This window comes from Bradysia coprophila, unplaced genomic scaffold, assembly GCF_014529535.1.
Source record: "Bradysia coprophila strain Holo2 unplaced genomic scaffold, BU_Bcop_v1 contig_297, whole genome shotgun sequence".
Lineage (NCBI taxonomy): Eukaryota > Metazoa > Arthropoda > Insecta > Diptera > Sciaridae > Bradysia > Bradysia coprophila.
In genome coordinates, this window is record NW_023503555.1 from 9328070 (window position 1) to 9351371 (window position 23302).

The window sequence follows — 23302 nt, forward strand, 5'->3', positions numbered from 1 at the left end:
ATATGATAACGTTTCGGAGCCATGGTGTTAGACTGATATGATAACTTCTTTTCCGTCATATATCAGGCAATTTACGAGCTAAAGTTTCGAGTTTTTCGTTTAGTGTGGAGCGCTGATATTGTGTAACGAATTTTCGGATTTTCCTGCGATATTTCAATGACAAAAGCGGTAAATTGGTTTAGTAAAATGGGGAAAATCCACTTTTAATTGAAAGTATGAGAATAATTTGTGTGTAAAGTTCTCGGTTGGATTTTTGTTAAGGAAATTTGAAGAGATTTTTCGTGCATCATAAATCGAGATTAAATTTGATGGCATCATAACAATAGGAACACATAGCAGGCTAGACTGTTGTTTATACTCTCTAAAGCCATCAGAATAACTACTGCTGCCGACGGCTGTAATCATCTGTTAACGGCACCTACAACTGAGCGACATGTAATCGTGCATTTGGAATGCAAAAGGATTTTCTGAGGATCATCTAGGATTCGAAATGATTTTTTTTTTCAATTTCAAAGGAATTATAAGCATTTTTACACAATTTTCCTTTGATTTTGCGTTGATTTTCAAGTATTTCCTTAAAAGTTAATTGATTTTCTGAAGATTTTCCTAACAAAGGATTTTCTTTTGAGCGCAGGAGAATTTTCTACTTTTATCTGTCCCTCTGTTACAACAAACAAAATCAATCAGCTCTGGTTAATGTGGTGTTATATATTAAAATGCATGTTTAAACTAATGAAGTAACCAGATTTGATATCAATCTGTTCAACATATTTCAATCAGAAGAAGTAACAGGTATGGTAACTGGTAAAGCAATGCTTACCGTCTGTAAAAGGTCAACAACACAAACTGATTTGATACGAAAAAAAACTTGCAAAAGCCAAGAGTTAACAAATGGCCATGAAAACCTTATGTTTTGCTGACGCTTCGTTTGATGACCCTTTTGGGAAGAAAATGTCCATTTTCTCCCTATTGTTTTGAGAGAGAATAGGAGACAAAATAGACATTTTTTTTTCTCTGAAATGAATGTTTTCGTAGCCACAAATCTCACATACGAAAAACGTGAAAAACGTTGTGTTCACCTCTGGAAGAAAAGAGTTAATTCCCACAAGAGTGCCAAATGGTCTTGCGGCCAGAGCGCAGCTAACGAATCCCTCGGTAAACAAATAACTATTTCAAGCGTGCATTGTAAAGTAATTTATTCTTAGGCATCTGGCACAATGTTAGTTTTTGGAATAGGTACTGGCGTAACGTTATAATAACTAACAATTTGTTACGTTACTTTCGAGGTTACTTTCAATAAGTTACGGCCCGCAACGGTACCGAGGTTGTACGATTTTTAGAAATAGAGTTGTAACGTTACATCGATGGAAACGTCCTTCTAACGTTACGAATTGTAACGAAAATACAAATAATGCAAACGATAGCGTTCAATTTTTTTTTTTATAAAGTTTTAACGTTTAGGATTCCTCACAATTTTTCTCTACTAAGGACATGATAAAATACGTTTAATTGACGCTTCGTCTGATGACAGTACACTGAGAGAAATAGAGTTTTATCCCCTCTTATTTTGCCGAGGGGAATAAATGTTTTGAAAAATAATGTAAGAAATGTGTACGTACATTAGTTTCTTGGTGAAATACGGTTAATCAATCGGTGCACATATGAAAAAATAATTGGTTGACATGTGTACACCGCACCGAAAGCCAACACACAGGTCCAAAACAAAAATGTACCTATTCATCCGAGGTGTGTAATAAAATAAGTTCAAATTAGTTAGGTGGTTTCGTTTTACGAACCTATTTGCGGTTGACCGTCATTGATAATCAAGTTTCTAGACTGTGGTAATCAAAGCCTAATATTTGGGAATTAATTCCCGAAAATTCCCGAAAAATTCCTCTTTTTTCTTTGCTCGTTAATAGTTTTTGAACGTTTTTGAACGTTTCCTGATGTTTTACGAGCATTTAATTATAAAAATGCAAAGAAAAAAATGAAAGAAATGAAAATTGTCTTTTTGAAACAATCTGTTATCGGTACCATCGACAAAAATAAACGATTTGCTCGGGTTAGCGATATCTCCTATATATCAAAACGTGTCTTAAAATTGTTGAAGTAAAAGGTTGTTTTTAAATCCATCAACTATTTCTGATTAAGACTCATAAACATCAAGAATTCCATCAACTATGTTATACGAGAGAAGGAATAGGTTTACTATCGTGATACGTATGTCCCTTATGAAGACACCAGCCACTGGACCACTGAGTTTTCGAAAACAAAAGAATTGCTCGATGAATGGTACAAAATTGTTAGTGGTGTCCAACTCAAGACAATTCGCAACGGTTGTTTTTTGTGTCCAACTTTTCAAGGCTTCCTGGTCACCGAGGACCAGACTGGCTTCCTCGTCACCGAGGACCAGACTGGCTTCCTCGTCACCGAGGACCAGACTGCCTTCCTCGTCACCGAGGACCAGACTGGCTTCCTCGTCACTGAGGACCAGACTGGCTTCCTCGTCACCGAGGACCAGACTGGCTTCCTCGTCACCGAGGACCAGACTCAACCGTCGACTCAGTAGCTTCTTTTTACATCACAAAACTTTTCATAAACGGTTAGCTGAGTAGAAATTGGTGTGAAAAGTTTTAGAATAAATCTACCGTTTAAAACTATTTCTGTTTTGTGCCTCGAAATCCAACTGTTTCAAGATGCAGACATTTATTCTAGCAAAAATTATGTTAAACCAATTAGGAAGCTGTAAAAATAGGTCACAGTCACTAGAGTAGTCAAATCCCATTTTACCACATTTTTGCGCTTAATCCAATCTTCCCCGACAGAATTACTTTCAACTTGAACTCTTCGCAAATCGTCAATTATCAACACTTTGCACTCACGTCTGCATTAGCATGAAAAGAATCGTTAAACATTGTTACGTACACCTGTTCATAAAAGTATCTTCGTCCTGCTCTCGGTCAATATTCTAAATTCTAATTGAAAATAAATGGCTATTTAACGACGAAAAAATCCAACCGCCGCCACCACCGTTCTTTTAGTCATTTTCATTTTCATTACGTCTTCCACCGATACAACAGGTGGTACTAATATTTTCTCAATGAAAAACTCCGAACCAAAAAAGCCAAATGCACCAGATAAAGTCGAAACGCATTCGAAAGGAAATTTGAATAAAATAAATGGAACGGAAAATTATGAAATTGCAGACGGGCTTTTTTCGGTGATTTAATGAAATTATATTTGAATTTGGTAAATAAACCCGGCATGCCATCGGCAACAACAGTGCTAATTTCACTGTTACGGACATAAAGTTGACATAAAATTGTGTCTCTTCATTTAAGAAAAGGATTCGAGTGTAAATAAACACTGCAAGTGCAAGTGATTTCCTTATAACGAGAAAAGTAAAAGAAATTTTCTCGAAACTTTTTTGTTTTATGTTAACAATAACCGTCTCGAAAGAGGAAACGAAACGAATGTCTATGAGCACAGTAACCGTTAGTGATTATAATCAAAAGAAATTTTATTTTATTTTTTTGCTCACAATGTCCTTTGGACACAGTAGATACATTTTTAATGAGAACTCTCAAAACTTTTTGGAATAAAGCCAAAATGTTCCCAAAACACCAGTGTGCAATTCAACAAAGTATAAACGGATCTGAAGAATTACACAAAAGGTTAGAGTGGGGTTAAATTTCTGGCATTTATTTCACGAAAAGAAGGGAAAAAAAGCTCTGAGAGAAACAAAAGCAACTTGAGTTCATGCAACTTTTTCATTAATTAAAAGGGAAAAACCTTTTCACACAAATTGCAATGAAAAATGAGTTTAAAAAAAATGAATCCAAAAACGACGACAAGACAAAAAAAAATTAATTTACCATTTGGCTATCCGATTTTCGTTCTCTTACAAGTTTCGAACAAATGGTTCAGCATACCAGAAAACTAATATCACATCGATAAACAACATTTTTTCCTATTGACATTCACTGCATAGAACGCGCGAGAGTATTTTCATTCTTTCATCGGTTTTGTTTTTGTTTTTTTCCGTGACTGCTTTTTCCTCCCGTTTTTACCAATGAAAAAACAAAATCCAACAAAAATTCAATATTTTTACATGGCACGTTTTCAATTAATCGAATCACAGACGCGACTCTCGGGTAATATTTTATATATATAAAAAAAAAATCATACAAAACTTCCTGCTACATGAAGAGCATTTTTACCACTATAAATATCGATACACCGCTATACGATTCGATATACACCGCGCGCGCTATACTTTCAGTATTTATTTATATTGTGAGGGCATATCACACAAACGACTACGACTACGACATCACATATGGCACACACAACGGAACAATATTTTATTTTTATTTACAGAACATGCGATTTATTTAGGCAATCGCTTGATTTGCTCTTAAGTTACATTTATATATTATGACGACGACGACGACATGTATCACTTTTTTAGCGGTTTTGTAAATAAATGTTTTCTTGATGATTGACAAAAAGAACCGATCAAACGGCTGATTAAAATATATAAACAGACAGGAAAAACACCGACTGACATTTACGAAATTTTTTGATTTTTGTATAAGTTTTCCTCTTTTATTCACCCGAAATTATACTCTTACGTCTTCTCTTATTATTATTGTGTAAAGGAGTTTGTTTTCAAATATTGAATTAAGCTCTATCGACATAACATGCAATTAAAGACATTAAAGTACATTGTCAAAGTTCCGTTAATTTTTTGAATGAAATCGAAATGTCTCTGGTTTTCATACGGTTTCTTCCTTCTTCGATATCAAAACACTTAACCTGTCACAGTAATGAATTTCTTTGAAAATTGTTTCTTCGGAATAGAATAATCGAAAAACCGGATACCGAGTTCCTAACACTTCGAGCTAACTCAACATACTAAGTAAATTTTTGCTGAACGAGTAATACCGAAAATGTTGTATTACAGCGAGGGTGTAAGAAACACAAATAATTTTAAAATGGAAGCATGCGCAACAACCAATCGAAAATCATAATAATAATAACACACAGCACACGAAAAAAAAGAAGAAATATCCCCCGAACGGCATTCTACATATATCTCATTTTCCCTTTTACACTGTTACATCGTATAAGGGTAGCCCTCTATATGTGTGTGCATGTTGTACGAATAAGCTTTACAACACAACATTAATGCGCTTGAAAAAGCTTTAAAACTCAGTTGGAATCTCGTTTTTGAACTCAGTTATTTTTGTTTCGTTTTGATCTCCTCATTCTCATTTCTGTTGTATATACATCGCTGATGTTCCCTCTGATATCGGCTCCGATATGTGTGTATGCATATATTTGTTTGCGTAAATATAGTGGAGTGTGGAACTATGCATGGGACTACGTATGTTTTTTTCCTTTACTAGGGAGGGAAAATGGACTTTCCGTCCCTAGGAAAAAGTCTTTTGCTTCTTCGTAAAGGAAAACATCATACTACAATCGGGAAATAATTTGATATTTCGTATCACGATGAGTAAAAGTAGCTCGGGCTAAAGCCCTCGAACACTTTTACTCATCTGGATACGAAATATCAAATCCCTTCCCGTGTATAGTAATATACTATTTCTTCTGGAGAGTCTTGTCCCTTCGTGTATATATTCTGCCATATACACGACGCTGTTTCATAGTTCATGCCATCCAACTCAGAACACAGTTTATAATACATACTCAACTGAAACTTAACTCATTGCCTGCAGTAAGTTAGTGAGGTAAAGGGAACGATCTTTTGTGTTTACAGTTTTTTTTTGTCCGTTCTGTTTCTGTGTACATCAGAAAAATATTTCGCTTTTTTGTTTCTCTTTTACATTCTGTTTTTCTGTACAAAAGCAATATCTGAGGATTTTCTTCGTATACTCATATTATATGACGACGGAGGAGAGAAAAACGGCATGCAAACCAGGGTGTTCTATATTATAACGCTTTCAGACACTGATGGGGGGTAGCGCTTTTCTATATATACACACATAAAATGAGACTTTCTGTTATCGAATATCGTGACGGTTTATCGGTAACAATTTCAATTGATTTTTTTTAATGAATTTGTCATGATTTGTTTCTTCGATCCCTTTTTTTTGTTGGTTCGTTGGTATCTTTTTCTTATGTGGATATAAGATGGTGAATATGGAGATACGTTGTCACACGTGAAAACGTATACATATTATATATTCATCAACGTGATGTTTATAATATAAAGTTGAATGTTTGGTTGTTGGTTTGGTTCTTCGGGTGAAAAGTACTAGAGACTTGACATATCAACTGCTGTGGAAAAAAATCATTTTCATTTTTTTAATTACTGAATTCTTCAAATCTTTAAAATTGCGGTAATGTTCGAAATTCTACAATTAAATTTTTTTTAAAGAATTTTGAAGAATTAAAATATTTTAAATTCCTGAAATTCTTAAAAATTCTCGAAATTCTAGAAAAGTCACTAAATTCTTGAAGGTTCTCGAATTAGGATCTTCTGCAATTACCAAGATTTCAAGAGTTTTGAAGAATTAAAATTGATCAAATTCCCGAAATTATTTAAATTTACCGAACTTTTTGAGATTTCCCGAAAATCTTGAAAATTCCAGAATTTTCTTGAAATTTCAGGAAATTTTCGAAATTTTTCGCAATATTTTTGACGTGTGAAAATATTTTTGACGGGTAAAATTTAAAAAAAAAGTTTTTCATGCGTCAAAGTTTTGAAACTTTCTTTTGAAAGGTCGAAAAAAATATTTATGATGCGTCAAAGTCAAAAGAAAATACTTTTGACGGATGGAAGTATTTTTGATAGATGAAAAATTGTTTTTAACGCGTAAAAGTCTGGAAAATTTGTTTTTGACTGGTGGAAATATTTTTGACGGATGAAAATTTGTTTTTGACGCGGAAAAATCTGGAAAAAATATTTAAACTCGCTTGAGCCAGGAATATGTACTTTGACGCGTGAAAATCGTGAACACTTTTTTTTGATTCCGAGCGAAGCCGGGGCTACTCCACATGCATATATAGTGAGCAATTTCTCAATGATGTATGGGTATCGATTACGTTATTCAAACCAATTTTTTCCCTCTGACTTTTTTATATTATAATGAACCGGTTAAGGATAATGTTATTACATTTTTACATTTTTGCTTTGATTTCCCTATCAATTTCGGGTTTCTGTTCTTCTTCTTCTCGATTTGTATACAGAATGAAAAAAGGTTTTTGTGTATAGTCGGAATACTAACATTTAATGTTGTAATAAGTGTACATAATCATCAGAATGGGAAGACTGGGGAACGATTTTTTTTTTATTTTGTAAAAAAGTTTGGGAAACTCCGGGTACTTTTTTTTTCCTGTTGTTGTGTGTGGAAGAAAATAAAATAACGAGAGGAAATTTGAGCGAAATATAAATTTTACATTGAAGATAACCGTAAAGGAAGGACCGAAAAAGGGTTTGATTTTTCCTCAAAGCTTTATGCAGCAACAAAAAAAAGGTTGAAACGAGGGAGTTCAGATAACTAAATGATGACAGAATTATATGGGAACGTGCAAACTGTATTGCCGTTGAAGTCGATTTAAAATTAAATTTTCGTAGATGGTTTGATTTATGCGGAGATGAGAATTGAAACTTGCCATTTGCGTTATCAACAACCCGATTAATGAATGAAATTGCTAGAGATAAATGGAAAAATTTTATCGATCACCGTTTTTGGATCTGCTCTTAAGTATTTTGTTGTGTGAATGGGATCTAAAAATAGGAATCTTGTCTATTGTATTTTGGAGTACTTGATAAGGCGTACTGACGTGATAAACTAGAATCTTCAACGACTTGTTGCCCATACAGATTTCCGTCTCTACGACGTGTCTCGCAAAATCTTTAGTAGCAAAGAAATCATTGAACGATGAAGTTGTTTGTGCTAGTGTTCGCCGTTTTGGTCGCGTCATCAGTTGCTGATGAATTTAACAACAGTGATATCGACTGGAGCACAGTGAGACCAGTTGCTTATTATCCGAAATTCTGGGACAATAAAGCTCCCGAGCTCCGTCCATCGGCCAAATTCTTTGAAAACTATGAACGCCAGGCTCAAAACTCTCAAGGACGCATCGTTGGCGGTCAAATTGCTCAGTATGAACAGATCGTCAGAGTCTAGCGATAAGTCTTCACAAAATCATTTCTTTCAGGCCACATCAATTCCCATATCAAGCAGCTTTGTTGACTTTCCTCCCGGACGTAGGAGGTCAAGGCTTTTGCGGTATGCCCAAAATAGATTCATTCCCTCAACAAATTCAAAACATTTACATCACTCAGGTGGTTCTCTAATCGGAACACGGACCGTCTTGACAGCCGCCCACTGTGTCGATGGTGGTACTTCAGGTACTGCTATTTTCGGAGCTCATTTCTGGCGTGATGTGGCCGAACCGAATCAACGACGCATTGAATACACCGGCGCTCACATTTTGTTGCATCCAAACTGGAATTCACTGTTGATTCAAAACGACGTTGCTGTTGTTCAATTGCCAAGTGTTGTACCACAGATTCCATCAGTTATTCGTGCTGCCATTCTGCCAACCACTGCCGATATGAACTATGACTTTGCCGGTGAAGATGCTGTTGCATCCGGTTGGGGAGTTTATTCACAAGCGAATCCAGTTGTGTCCGAAGTGTTGAGATATGTTTACGATAATGTTCTGACCGTGCAACAATGCGCTATTTCTAGTATTGGTACAGCTAACGCAAATAATATTTGCATGACTGGAACTCAGAATAGAGGTGTCTGCCAGGGTGACAGTGGCGGTAAGTGACACCTTTTTTATGAAAATTCGTTCAATGTCTGATTCCATTTTTGTCCCGCATTAGGTCCACTCACTGTTCGCAGAGGTGGTGAATCTATGCATGTTGGAATTGCCAGGTGAAGAGAGACATTTCGTTGGCATTTTAAACTTGACTTTCATTGTTTGTTTTCTTTCTGTAGCTTTGTCATTGCTAGTTGCCACAATACTCTGCCATCCGTATTCGTTCGCACCACCAGTTTTCTACCTTGGATCGCTGCTAACACGGTTTAAGCTCTTACAAAACGTGTCCAATAAAAAATAAAAAAATAAGAATTTCGTCGCCGCTTCCTTATCTCTGTTATATTTTGCTTAAACAAGTGAAGCTAAGTCTGCTGATAACAATATTACTTGCTGGTATATGGACGCTTTCTGTATTGACCGTAAGGCGAAATTGCGATACTGCGTACTGATGATTTGACCACTAGAGCGCAATGTAATTTCAGACAGGGATTTAAGTTTACGACATTTCGAATATGCAATTTTTCCTGCATGGTAGCCTGCCATTGGCAGGGCCTATTTTTTGGTAAATTTGCAAAAAGGTTTCGTGACGGAATTTTGATCAAGATAAAATCAAATGGAGCCTAAGACTATAAGAATAACTGGATGGTGTAAAGTGCGTTATCCAGTTCACGTAAGTATCCGATCTATTATCTTCAACACTCCATTCTCCTCTACGGAAAAAAGTCATTTCTGAGGTTGTATCTTTAAAGTCAACCGTTCACAGGCGACTATCATTTTACCCGTATAACTATTACTGAGTCTACTACTTCATATTTTTAGACATTGTTTTATCAAATCTTGCACTTCGTTGGTTTGAACATTCATTTTGCTTTATAACAGAACAATTTGGCCAAAGCTAATCGTTTATTTGTTTCGTCGCTGTCGATAGCAGATCCAGGTTATTTTTTATTGTCTTTCTTACTGTCGACTTTGAGGCTAGAGTCCCTTTTTAAAACAGCCTACAGAAATCGGACGTAGGGTCAAACTACCATCGAGCACCAACTGCAACGCTGTTGTTCGAACGAACAATATAAAAGACAATAGAAGGCTCGTATTACAGTAGGGGCTCGTATTTGATTTGGTAGTTTCTTGACGCTCGAAATATCAAACCGAACGTTCACATTTTTTTAATGTTTATGAGTGACTAGATAGACACTTGCAAAAGTGTAAAGAGAACAAATACTACACTGAGAAAGTCCGAATGAAAACGTTTAATACATATATGGATCCCTCTAGCAATCCAATAGTCGCATACACCCAGGTTGAAACGTTTTAATTATTTAATCGTTTAATTAAAAAGAATCACAGTGAAACAAAATGTTGACAATTTTATCGAATAAAATTGTTTATATCCAACTCGGCAGGACCGGACTGGCTTCCAAAAGGTTCACTGGGAGAAGTATGTAAAAAGAGAAATATTGTGGCGAATAGTCACTTTATAATACTTGTGCGGACAGCCAAAGTATCATAGGTAGGTACTATTCGTGCAAAGTGCGAATAGTCAAATAATAGTTAATGAAGCTAGCATTGACTTAAATCATTGTTTTGACGCAAGGGCCCTCTCAATAGAGCAAACTGAAAAATTAAATTGAAAAATCATATATTGAAATGTGTGTGTGACAGCTCCGTGTAAAGACAGTTAAAAGGGACTCTTGATGTCAAAAGTAAAGGGACTCATAACGTCAAAAGCAAAGTAAAGTTGACGTTTTCGTGTTAGTGGTGTGTGTGATATAATTTTTCAAATTATTTCGGGCCATAATTCCTCTAGGTAGTCTACCTCTATGTTTTGAGATAATCACCCTCTTCTACAAACACTTTGTATAAGGAAGCATCACTCTCTTCTATAAAAACATTTGTAAAAAGAAGCATCACTCTCCTCCAGAGCGTAGCGAGGGCCACAATTCACCCGAGAAAATGCAATTTCCAACTTTTTTCCCGAGTTAAACACAACGTTTTCACAACAGAGGCTTCCGAAGTTTCAGCGGAGGAGATAAAATGACTATATTCCCGCGTGTGTTGTGAAAAGAGCTTTTCAGTTTAGTGAAAGTGTGCGAATAGTTTTAAAGAAAGACTATTCGACAAACTGCCATTAGTCTTTTGTCATTAGTCCACCTCTTAGTGGTGAATCTCGCACAATTATGACTTTTTGTTAAATGTCGTAAAAGGGCGCATACTATGATTCGTGTGTGCGAGATTCCGACACCTTTCACTAATCACACAAAGTGTGAATAGCGAAAAAAGGCTATTCGCACAGTGTGCGAGTCACTTTATAATTTTTTGGCTATTAGCACAGTGTACGTGTATAGTCTCTTTTTGGCTATCAGAACAATGTGCGAATAGCCAAGATGTTATAATGTGACTATTCGCACAATGTGCGAATAGCATTTTTAATAAATTTAAAATTATTATTTAAAAAGAAATTAATTCAAAAGGCCCAATACCGTCGATGCCCGGTATCCCAAAATGGCCTGTACATACCTGCATCTCAAACTAAACAATAATCCGATTAAATCCAATTTTAAAGCCTTGAGCATAAGACTCAACATTTTTCTGATTTCTGATTAAAGCAAAGCGAAGAAGTAGAAGGAAAAAAACGCACACAGCACCCATACAATAATAAAAGCCAAGGTTTTAATTAATTTAAGTTTCTCTTTTTCTTCATCTGTCGTTCCGTAAAACTATATTAAAATAATGAAATAAGTAAAGGCAACGAGAAGAATTGCCGCACATAATTTATAATTGAGTTTTAAAGGTAAATTTTTAATTAAAAGAATTAGACGTTGGCTCTTTACATCGTTTACAGAAACTTATCGGCGGTGGAAATAATTTCCTTTACAAAAATGTCTCCACTTCGTTGGGGTTAAAGACAAAAAGAAAAGAAAAACCACCGAGAAAATGCAACGCTTTCATGAACATTGAAAATGTGTCCGCACTTGATGCGAATATAAAAATCATTGTCGGAATGGAGGGGACCAGATAACTCTTTAAAGAAAATATCTCAGACGTGAAATAAACTCGGGTTGATAATATACGGCGTTGACCCTCTCTATATATTTGCAATAAAGATAAAAACCGAAAATAGAATTAAAATGGGGTATATTAGAATGCGCAATAATTGACAAACGCACGCATCAATCATTCATTTGATATATCAACCAGTTTATGTGTTGGAGGGTTGCATGTTTCGAAATTATGCTTAAGGCTAATTACTTTGTAAACAGAGCCATAGATACAAATGTGTTGAAATAATGTTTAGATTTCATGTGGGATAATCATCGACGAAGCATAATGGTATACATATACAGAACATACTCTTACATCCATACTGGTGTGTACGTTCTATTATAGATATACGTCTATATGACGGGATTCGTGGTGAAATGTGATTTTGCATGTGCTATTTAAATCTCGTAACATTGCATTTAATCAGATTATGTATTCATGAATGAAGATGATGAGATGACAAACTATATTATTACCAATTAAATTGAGATGAGCTGACATACTGATGTCTTATTATTTGAATGATTTAATTTAATAATTAATTAGTGGTCTAAAATTGATAATTACATTGAAGGCACACACGGAGAGAGAGAAGCATCAATATATATTGCTCTGATAGTTTTAGGATTATCTATTGATTGCTATTGTCTTTGGGATTTGAATGACAAACACGCACACACATACATACATTAAATGCATTGATGCTGATGTAATTAGATTTGGTGTAATCGCATTTTAATACGATCGCATGCATCTATTTAATGAAGGAGTTTTTCTGGCGAATTTTTCACCAGTGCAGGCAAACAAAATTATGAAGTTACTGCATCGATGAACCTTCATTATTTGCATGTAATAGAGCATCGTCTATCATTGCATTTCCTCTGAAACGGATTACAATGTCGATGATTTGCATTTTGGTATTCCGCGAAAGGGGTTTGATGGAGAGCCGTCGTTTTTTTTTCGGACAATATTTACGTTGAGCCACTGTGCTACACTGACAGGCAGCGAAATTTCAGCATGAATTTGCTTCAGCCGAACCACACATACAATTTAAACTTTTTATACTCGTTTGTACTGTAGAAATTTCTGTACGCATGGTAGTGTCAAAATCGTAGAAAGACAGTTTTGATTGTTTTTGTGGATCAGCTGAAAAACAGCTGAAGCAAATTCATGCCGACCATTATAACAGTCACCACAAAAAGCAAAGTGAAAGACTCCCCAAATGCAAAGTGAAAGACTCTCCAAATGCAAACTATCATGAACATTGAAAATATCTGGAGGCTGATTGTATTAGAATAGAAAACCTCTGTTGGCCTCCAGAGACGCCACATTTGTTTAAGTATTTAATTCTTTGTGGTCTATTTTTTGGTGAAATAGCTTCACTCCTGTAAATATTAGGGTGGATCGAATTTTACATTTGATTTTAGAAAGCCCAGAATGCCTCAAGAGCATGATTTCTGTTGCAGAAGAGTGAGGTTGCACGTATGGCTGAAGATTTCTCAGCAGGACTTATTTCAGAGAATTTAAAGTCCGAAAATTCTGAATAATTCGGAAACATTCAGAATCAAAATCCGATCTCCAAGAGACATTTTAAAGCTACATTATTCAGCTATTACCTCCAGTCAATAAAAATGGTTACATCTCACACATGTCAGTGAAATCATTCAGCGACATATGCAACCTACCTCTACTACACTAAAAGTTCACGCCGTAAGTGCGGCCGAAATTAAAAATGGGAAAAAATATTTACAAATTAAGTTTCTTCCATAAAAGATTCTCTGGACCGTCGTGAATGTAAAATAAAATGGAAATTTCGACAAACCCTAGTAAATATCCATAAAATGTCATAGCAGGCTGCTATTAGCAGCAAAATTGGTAAAAAAAATGGAGCGATGGCATTGGTAGCTTTATGACCAATACTAGAAATGTAATAGAATTACAAAAATCTTTTACATTTGAGATTTAGTTTCCAAACAGCACTTCCCTATAGGATTTGCACTTTCGTTGAGACGGTTTGAACACTCAACACACGCAAGTGTACTGTGGTGTAAGTATACGCTAACACTGTAGTGTTAAAATGCTGGTGCAGTAAAGGGCTTATCTTATACGATACCAGTGTTTCGGTTTCGAAAATTAGACTATAAAATCTTGCTGATTTAGTTTCAAAAACAGCATTACGATCTGTTATCTGTTACAGATAACGTCGACAAAAATACGTACGAAGTACTGGGGTCTTATAGGTTTACGCATACGTTTGTAACACGTCGAATTGGACTCCCTGAGTAAGGGGAAACCTATTGTGGTTGTCTAGAGATGCCAAATCAGTGGAAAAAAAATGTCCGTCTGTCCGTCAATATCTCGAGTACATTTTGACCGAATTTCATGAATTTTTTTTTTGTTTGAAAGGTATTAGCGAATGTAAAGCGTCGGTACTATTTCCGGTCTCCTAACAAAATGGCTGCCGGCGGCCATATTGGATTTTATTAAAAGTGATATATCTTGGGAAAAATGGTACTTAGAAAGTTTCTGTTAACATGGAAATAATTTGTTGTGTGTGTTGGTCGTTTTCGGCATTCCATATATGGACATCTATATATATCTATATTCACCTATATTGAGCTATATACAGGCATATAGAGCTATATAATAGCATATTCATCTGTGAAATGTTTATTTATAGGAAAATATAGGTAAATATAGCGGCATATAGCTGTTTAAATAGGAATTTATGAAAGTTGACTTCGTACGGGGCTGTCTATATTGCCTCCGGTAATTTATTTGTTGATGATAACAAGGCAAAGAGTGGATAATGCAAGTGATTTTAAAGCGCGAATAGCTTTTCAGTAGAAAATGAAGTAAAAGAAATGAAGAGTTTCACAGTAAAGTCTTTTGATACAAATAGGTGTTTTGTACGGGTCGGAGTTAGCTATGTTTTTAAATATGGTTGACTTCGGTTTACTTGTATTTCACAAAAATATTTTCGCTACAACAGATGGCCCGACTTGCTATTTGATTTTTTGCTTTCAACGAGGTTATATATGGCAGTACCTCCTCACTATATTTACCTTGGCTGATTGTATTAGAATAGAAAACCTCTGTTGGCCTGCAGAGGCGCCACGTTTAATTCTTTGTGGTCTATTTTTGGTGAAATAGCTTCACTCCTGTAACTATTAGGGTGGATCGAATTTTACATTTTATTTTAGAAAGCCCAGAATGATCGAGAGAATCTCTCATGAAGACCTTCATTCACCTCTTAAATTATGTAAAATAACTAAACATACTTTTTGAGACAAAGTAGAAATCATCCACGTGTGATACAGCCTTTGAAATTCGCAGGCATCTAGTTGAATGACTATGCCTCATACAAGATGTTTGTTGGTAGTCATGAATGTCATGATTGGTATCGCTGTAAAGCTTACATCTCAGGCTAAACAGCAACTATATTTTTGTGTTCAAACGAGTCATCAGTAAGGTCCAAACAGTCTTCGAAGCTTCCCGCAGGTCCCAAAAAAACGAAAAATCGATCTAATTAAAAATTTTCCCATCGAAATATTTTGGGAATAGTCATTTCGTCATCCTGGGAGGCCCCTGAGCACATTCCCATAAAAATATCCCATGTGCACGAGAGGTCGAATAATTTTTTTTTAAAGCTCACCGTGTACAGTATTCAGCTATTACTCCAGTCAATAGAAATAGTTACATCTCACACATGTCAGTCTGACATTGTCAGATAAATCATTCAGCGACACATGCAACCTCACTCTACTACACCGAAAATGACAATCGCTCTTGAGACTTGGGAAAAAATATTAAAAAAAAAAAAAGTTTCTTCCATAAGATTCTCTGGACCGTCCTGCCTGAATGTAAATTAAAATGGAAAATTCGACCCATCCTAGTAAATATAGATAAAATGTCATAGCAGCGAAATTGGTAAAAAAAACATAGCTAACGCCGACCCGTACGAAACACCTATTCGTATCAAAAGCCTTTAATGTGAAACTCTTCATTTCTCTTACTTCATTTTCTTCTCTGCTGAAAAACCATTCTCCCTTTAAAATCACTTACATTATCCACTCTTTGCCTTGTTATCATATACAACTAAATTGCCGGAGGCAATATAGACAGCCCCGTACGAAGACAAATTTCATAAATTCCTCTTTAAACAGCTATATACCGCTATATTTAACTATATTTCACTATAAATAAACATTTCACAGATAAATATATGCTATTATATAGCTCTATATGCCTGTATATAGCTCAATATAGCTGTATATAGGTATATATAGATGTCCGTATATGGAATCCCTGAAACCCCACACACATAACAAATTATTTCCATGTTAACAGAAACTCTCTAAGTACCATTTTTCCCAAGATATTTCTATTTTACTAAAATCCAATATGGCCGCCGGCAGCCATTTTGTTAGGAGACCGGAAATAGTACCGACGCTTTACATTCGTTAATACCTTTCAAACAAAAAAAAATTCATGAAATTCGGTCAAAATTTACTCGAGATATTGTCAAAATACACCACGTTCACTGTACTTCCGAGTAGCCAGATAAGAGCTCACTCCAAGAGACCTAGCTCACGCTCCGGAGAACATAATTTCATAAATTTTTTTCCCTGATTGGTACGGTCAATACCTATCTAATAAAGCTAAAACAGACGAAATATGTTCAAATGTGGCCGACCTACAAGCAAAAACTGCTTGCCGCCCTGTGCCTGTTCCACACCAAGGGGTCTAACTCACGAGTCGGTCATCCGATTTCCATAAACTTTTTTTTTGTCGATCGGTATTGTAAATACCTTTTATTTGACGTATCACTTACAAGTTTAACGTTTAAATGTCCGCAGATATCTTCGAAAAACCGTAAAGCACTTATTGGGCCACAGCTCGGGAGGGGTCGATCCAAAATCACTCATCTTCGAACTTAGCCTGTCTTTTGACATTACCAAACGGGAAAAAAAAAGAATTTTCAAAATCGGATGCGTTTTACTCAAGTTATCGTGCAAACAGACAGACGGACAGACGGACATTTTTTTTTCGCAGATTTGGCATCTCTAGACAACCACAATAGGTTTCCCCTTACTCAGGGAGTCCAATTCGACGTGTTACAAACGTATGCGTAAACCTATAAGACCCCAGTACTTCGTACGGGTCTAAAAATGGAGCGCTGGCATTGGTAGTTTTATAACGAAATGTACTAGAAATGTAATAGAATTTCAAAAATCTTTTACATTTGAGCTTTAGTTTCCAAACAGTACTTCCCTATAGGATTTGCAATTTCGTTAAGACGATTTGGACACTCAACACAAGCAAGTACACTCATATAATTTGTATTAAAATTTAGAGGTTTTTTGACGTGTGACATTAGAGTGTTAATAATAGGAGCAGTGTTGTGGTGTAAGTATTCGCTGACACTGGTGCAGTAAAGGGCTTATCTTATACGATACCAGTGTTTTGGTTTCGACAATTAGACTATAAAATCGGAATTTAGTTCTACTCGTTGCTGATAATTCAGTTTTTACATACAACATTACTAGTATATTACTTCCGAGGTTCCAAGTTGTTTATTTGATAAGTGGGGTGTCAAATGACAACTTGGAACCTCGTAAGTACAATGCTTTACGTGATTAGGCAATGTAAATGAAAATGAAACATGCCGTAACACGTAAAATCTGTTATTATATAGCAAAACGAGTATTGAAACTATTGAAATAAAACATTTTTAATTTTTTATTAGTTGGTTTACTTAGATCGAAAAATGTAATAGATTTGAGATTGTCTGCATACAAATCAAGGTTCTGAAAGAACAGATTAAGACAACTCTGAGTTGATCACGAAGGCGGTGACACACAATTGCGTCAACGGCTGCGAAGTTTATATGTTAAATGGAACTTAACAAAAACAAAATTCTGAATTTTCGAGTAAAATATTTTCTTTAAGTTGATTTCTCACACTATCTGTTTATAAAATTTGGTGTCACCCGCCTTCGTGGTTGTCTAGACCTGTTCTTTCAGAACTTTGATACACTTCGACTTCGACTTGAAAACGTCGAAAATGTGTACACTAGAACAATCATTGAGACCTGGTGCTTCTTTTGATCTGACCATTTTCAAGAGATTGATTGCGAAATCTATTACTTCATTTATTTTAGCCTACGTTTTGCTATAAGATCCTACTTCCTTTTACTTGAGTAGTCTCAAACTTATCAGAATTACGAGAATCTTTTTTCAATGTCAATGTCAATAAATGTCAATGTCAATCAGGTGGAGACACTGTGTAAGGTAAACAAAATCAACCAATCACAATCGTGCAAAAAATTTGAATTTATTGTTATCGAACACCTCAAAACCGGTATTGCTTTCTGTTGCTACGGTTGCTACAGACCAAAAAGATAGGATGCTGCGTCGAGGTATAAATCTATCTTCTTTCCAGCTACAACTGCTTGTTATAAATTTAATACCTTCAGAACGTCACTGTTGTAGTATATTTCACCCGCTTGAGTAGTGCTAAATGCATTCTGTCTGAATGAGCTCTAACAATAAAAAATTACCAATGCAAACAGTCATCAATCTATATATGCAAAATTCGAACCACGTACTTGACTGATTTTGTAGAAATGTTTCGGGATTAAGTGCACAACAAGAAAGAGATAATTACCGAAACATGAAATTAAACATAGTCAGAGTTCAGAAGTGAAAAGGGGAAAACTTTGCATCCATCTATGTACAGACTGCATAGATTACACGATTGGAAAATTTACTTCTATGCGATATTTCGTTCTCATTTACAGACTGTGTGTATACATCTAAGCGAAAAGTCATACTCATCAGAAGTTACAGGTCTTTAGCTCTAACAAAGAACTGACTTTAAATCGAGGAAATGTTTCTTCGCTAAACAAATTCGATATTGAGATTATTCTCGACGCATTAACACTGCCAAATCCGCTTCGAAATACACAAGAAAAAGTTCAGATTTTCAACAACAGGAAATTTTAACTGCGACGTCTTGACTCGAATTTTAAATAAAAGTTAACTGGATGAAAGTATATTTCACCTTTGAAATTGTGTTACAATTCGTTGCAACCTCTGTTCAACGGAAAATGTATGTGTACTTTAACCGTCTGTAACAAGTACGTAGTTGTACAATTCAAAGGGAACTTTTCAACAGCTTCACATAATAAATAGAAAAAGTTATAAATGAACTTGCTTATACTGGAATGTTAAACGAATAAAAAACCAAATATAAATGCGAAAAACTTACCTCATCTCATCTTGCATTGCAATAGACGCTTTTTGCGATGATGTTGATTATGATTGCCAAAATTCGTAGAGTTTTTTTTTCCTCCTCTTTCTCTGATTTTTTGTGTGTGTTTTTGTTGTTTTTTCGCTTCTTAAATTGAGTTTTGTGTAAGTTATTTTTCTCTGTTTCCTTTTCCATTATTTACAAAACAATTCCACAAATAATGCTCAATTGTATTTACATTAACTCGCAGAAATGCGAAAGATGAAGAATTCAAATTAAGGATGAAGTTCATTTCGTTTTGGAAACGCGGAGATTTTCATTTTGTTTATTTTATTATGAGACAAAATCGCTGACTAATTGGAAATGACGGCCTCCGGTTACTGGCTACAATATGGTCTACAAACACGGATCATATTCACGTTCACGCATAATGTCTTTTTCATGGAGTCCAGCTCAATTGGATTACAATAATTGTAAGACTGGCACGAAGAAAAGCAAAGAAGGTTTTTTGTATGGAAAGATTTAGTTTTAGTTCTGTATTTAAAAACTTCTCTCAATTTAGACAGCAGTGTCATCATCATCAGATACTACACTGATAAAAAAGATTTTGGCGGTGTACTTCGGATATGTATGATATACTTCTGTTATGCATAGTATGCGTCGGGTATGTATGGCAAACCTGTCGTATGTAAGTTTACGTACGATATGTGTGCCATACATCTCACGCGTGTAGTCGACGTAGGACATGTGTAAAATTTTGGTATGTGTAACTTCATCGCAAAATTACCTCATACGCCCAACACGTTTGAGAAAAGCACACGTTTAGGATGTTTGTATACGCATGGTAAGTATGATGTCAAAAGATCGTACTTGTTGTGCGTTAACATTCGTACACTGTGCATTTTATATTAATAGCAACTATGTCAAGTCCTTTACGTACATGAGATGAATGTATCTGTATCAGGATTTTAGGATTCACTTAAAAACAGAAATATTAAATTCAGTCATTTAAATTTCAAAACGTTTTATTCCCTTTTATCTCATACTGTTGAAATATCGAAATATTACGCAAAAAGAAGAAGAAGGAATTACGATTACGATTCTCGATATTAGGTCATTGTCATATACCATAGTTCTAATTAGAATAAAAAAAAATATTTTCAAAGTTTCATATGTGTGTCATGTAAGTAAACGTATAGCATGTATAAGTACTTTGTGTGCAAACGTGCTCCACGTTTACCTACTTCTACCAACGCTTCACAATACAACTATCAATGTAGTATGTCTTAATTGCAACATTGGTTGAAGCGCCGCTTTGAGATCAAGAGGTCCCCAGTTCAAACCCAGCACCAAACATGGAGAAAATTTTTATCTAAGAAAAAGTTACGATATAAATGAATAAAAACACGAAAAATAAAAAAATTAAAATTAAAAAGAACGAAATTTGACGAAATAATGTACATCAAAATTTCATTTTATTTCGGATACCAGAGCAAACGTACTGGACGTTTACTGACGCAGTGCACGTGTACTAAACGTTCCCGAAGTTCGATCCAAAAATAGCTGTCTGCCAGCCAATTTACACGTCCACTACGTACAGTACACGTCCAGCGCGTTAACTTTTCTATCAGTGTATTCTCGCGAAAACATTTTCCCATATTTTTCTGAATTTTCCCAAATTTTCCAACATTTTTCCAAATTTTCACAAAAATATTTTATGTGAAACTTAAAGAAAATATGGAAAATCTAGGAAAATCTGAGAAAATTCAAGAAAATATAGGAAAATGTTTTCAATAGTACAATTGTTAAAAGTTTCATATATGCAGAATGAGCACCAGCTGAATATCATCAGCTGGATCTACTAACACACACTTATTGTATGATAAACAATCGAAACACATTCTTAACAATGTGTTTACTTCATTCATACGTGTGATGTGCGCGTAGATGACGTTAACGTAGAAATGCACTGTGTGTAGGTTGTCTTTGAATTGTATACAATACAAAGTGTTTTTGTTTGTACACCAGCTGGTAATATTCAGCTGGTGCTCATTCTGCATACAAGAAACTTTTAGCAATTCTAGTTCCTGACTTCCACAGAATAGATCATTCGATTTATCTCGTAGTGTGGTCCTTCACCTGAACATCTCATTGACTATTTTTGCGAAAAATTTGTCTATATTTTCTTGAATTTTCCAACATTTTCATTGGTTTTTCCACATTTTCCCAATTTAGACCATACTGGAAAATTTAAGAAAATGGGGGAAAGAAGTCTATTCCTGAGACTTATCCTTATGGTATTGTCATCTTTACAAGGGCCTCAGGTTTAACACCTTCTCGTATCACGAACTCTACAATGGAAATTTACGATTTCGTTGGAGAGCGCCTTAACAACTTCTTGCTAAGAACTGGGAAGTTTCAGTCATAGAATGAGTAAGGCTTGCGAGAAGGAAACAATGGATCTTAGATCTGGGTAACCGTCTCTATAAGAGGTACGCGTATTGCCATATCTGAACTATTTGAATCGAAATTGTTGTAATAATCAAAATATTTGTGACACAATAAGAACTAAGCTTAAATAGTATTTTACATGACTAGGAATAAGAAGATGGAAAGTAGAGTTTTAGTGTGAATTTTATTGATCCGAGGCGCAGCCGAGGTCATTAAATACACGAAAATTAGACTTTTCATGTTTATACCGAGTTATGTAATGGATTTTACATGCTGAGGGCGTCGAACGCGTCGAAAGTAGTGCTTGAAACATGAAGTACAATTTTCGACGCATGTAGCATGTAAAATAAAATTGCTGCTTGAAAATCTGGCGGGACAAGTGGGTTGGCCTGTAGAGACGCCAAATTTTTTTCATAGTACTTCATTTTCTGCGGCTTATTTTTATGTGAACCAACTTCACATTTGTCATTACAGAACAAATGTCACCATATGAAGTTGGTTCACATGAAAATAAGTGCAGTGACAGCAGTAATTTTATGACAAAATGTACTAAAATATGGGAAAACTCAATTACATTTCTTCTGAGTTACTAAACATCATTCTCCTAGAGCCATCAAAATTTATTTTTAGATTTCACAATTTGGATATCTTAAGATTTGAGATGGCTGAGACATACACCTGGTCCATCCACGATGAAATACTGAACAGTAGAATAGACTTCAGTGTATATTACACCCAATTCGTCCGAAAGAATTCCGATTGAGATACAAAAAATAGAAATAATATGAATTGCATCAATGTTACAGGAGAAAATTGCAAGTCAATCCGTAGCTAGAAACCATTTCTCAGACATCCCAGAGGGGGCTCAACGATGGTAAAAAACTTTTAGTATGGGGAAAATTAAAAAAAAAAACGGTTTTTTGGAAATTCCAGAGGGGGCTTAGCCCCCACTAGCCCCCCGTAGCTACGGGCCTGCATTTGTTTCAAGCATCGCTTAGTGTTTGACGTAAAATCTTTTACTTCTTTACCTATTACCAAAGACAGCAGATTCGATTCACAGTGAAAGATTGATGGAAAAGGGATTGTTCAACTAGTTAGTATTGTACATTCAACCCCAAGACACCACTGACCATTTCCTTATTTATTTATCTTTATGTTGCTATAAGAAAGCACGCATATTAGAAATAGTCCCTAATTTCTGCCGTCGCCGACGATCACAGACGGTTATCAGTTTATAAAAGGCTGTGGCAATACCACAGTGTGGCATACGGTTGTGAATGCAACAAAAATTCCAATTCCAACTTAATCAGCCATAAACCATTCATCGACAAGCTGAAAGACATCAAATAATAAATTTCCCACAAATTATCCATTCCCATCACCGTTCAATAATTCAGTTTCGTTCCGAATATTATGCAACTTACGGCTTACACTTCGCTGTAATATACGGGAATTGGAACTTAAATGAATAAATAAATGACTTTTCCAAAACCATATTTCAAAATGTTGGTATACTCATCATACGGCATATGGATTGACTGTAACTAAAATTCGAACTTTATTACGGCAAACGGCAAACATTATAAGTTGTCGTTCGAAACAACAGAACTAGGACATCCTGTTATTAGGTGATAAATTATTAACAAATAATTGCTTTTTGCTTTTATTGATTTCAATTTCCCAACTAGAAATTAGCTTGTATGTACACTATTAATGGATAGTGTATGCAATGAATGTAGAGCGCTGTTTCATG

At 35.3% G+C, this 23302-nt stretch overlaps 2 protein-coding genes across 5 annotated transcripts in view; one reads left to right on the plus strand and one right to left on the minus strand.

Annotated features, from left to right (window-relative positions):
* LOC119079053 (CUGBP Elav-like family member 1) overlaps nucleotides 1-23302 on the minus strand; it is a 158141-nt gene that overhangs the window by 111516 nt on the left and 23323 nt on the right. Inside the window, exon 1 of one of the 4 annotated variants that reach the window (XM_037186852.1) lies at nucleotides 3876-4686. The exons of 1 other annotated variant lie outside the window; for it this stretch is intronic. The gene's annotated coding sequence lies outside the window, so the exon portion shown is untranslated. Of the gene's footprint in view, nucleotides 1-3875; nucleotides 4687-23302 lie in introns of those variants that run through there. 2 more of the 4 variants (XM_037186851.1, XM_037186853.1) reach the window with 2 other exon arrangements.
* On the plus strand, nucleotides 7869-9108 carry LOC119079099 (brachyurin-like). Its single transcript, XM_037186917.1, has 5 exons — nucleotides 7869-8134; nucleotides 8191-8261; nucleotides 8318-8803; nucleotides 8867-8918; nucleotides 8982-9108. The coding sequence occupies exons 1-5, from the start codon at nucleotides 7911-7913 to the stop codon at nucleotides 9070-9072; spliced, it is 924 nt and encodes a 307-aa protein (XP_037042812.1). The 5' UTR covers nucleotides 7869-7910; the 3' UTR covers nucleotides 9073-9108.

Coding starts and splice junctions, on each gene's coding strand:
- LOC119079099 (XM_037186917.1), top strand. CDS start 7,911: ATGAAGTTGTTTGTGCTAGTGTTCGCCGTTTTGGTCGCGTCATCAGTT. Junction 8,135..8,190: donor GTTGGCGGTCAAATTGCTCA/GTATGAACAGAT, acceptor CATTTCTTTCAG/GCCACATCAATTCCCATATC. Junction 8,804..8,866: donor CTGCCAGGGTGACAGTGGCG/GTAAGTGACACC, acceptor GTCCCGCATTAG/GTCCACTCACTGTTCGCAGA.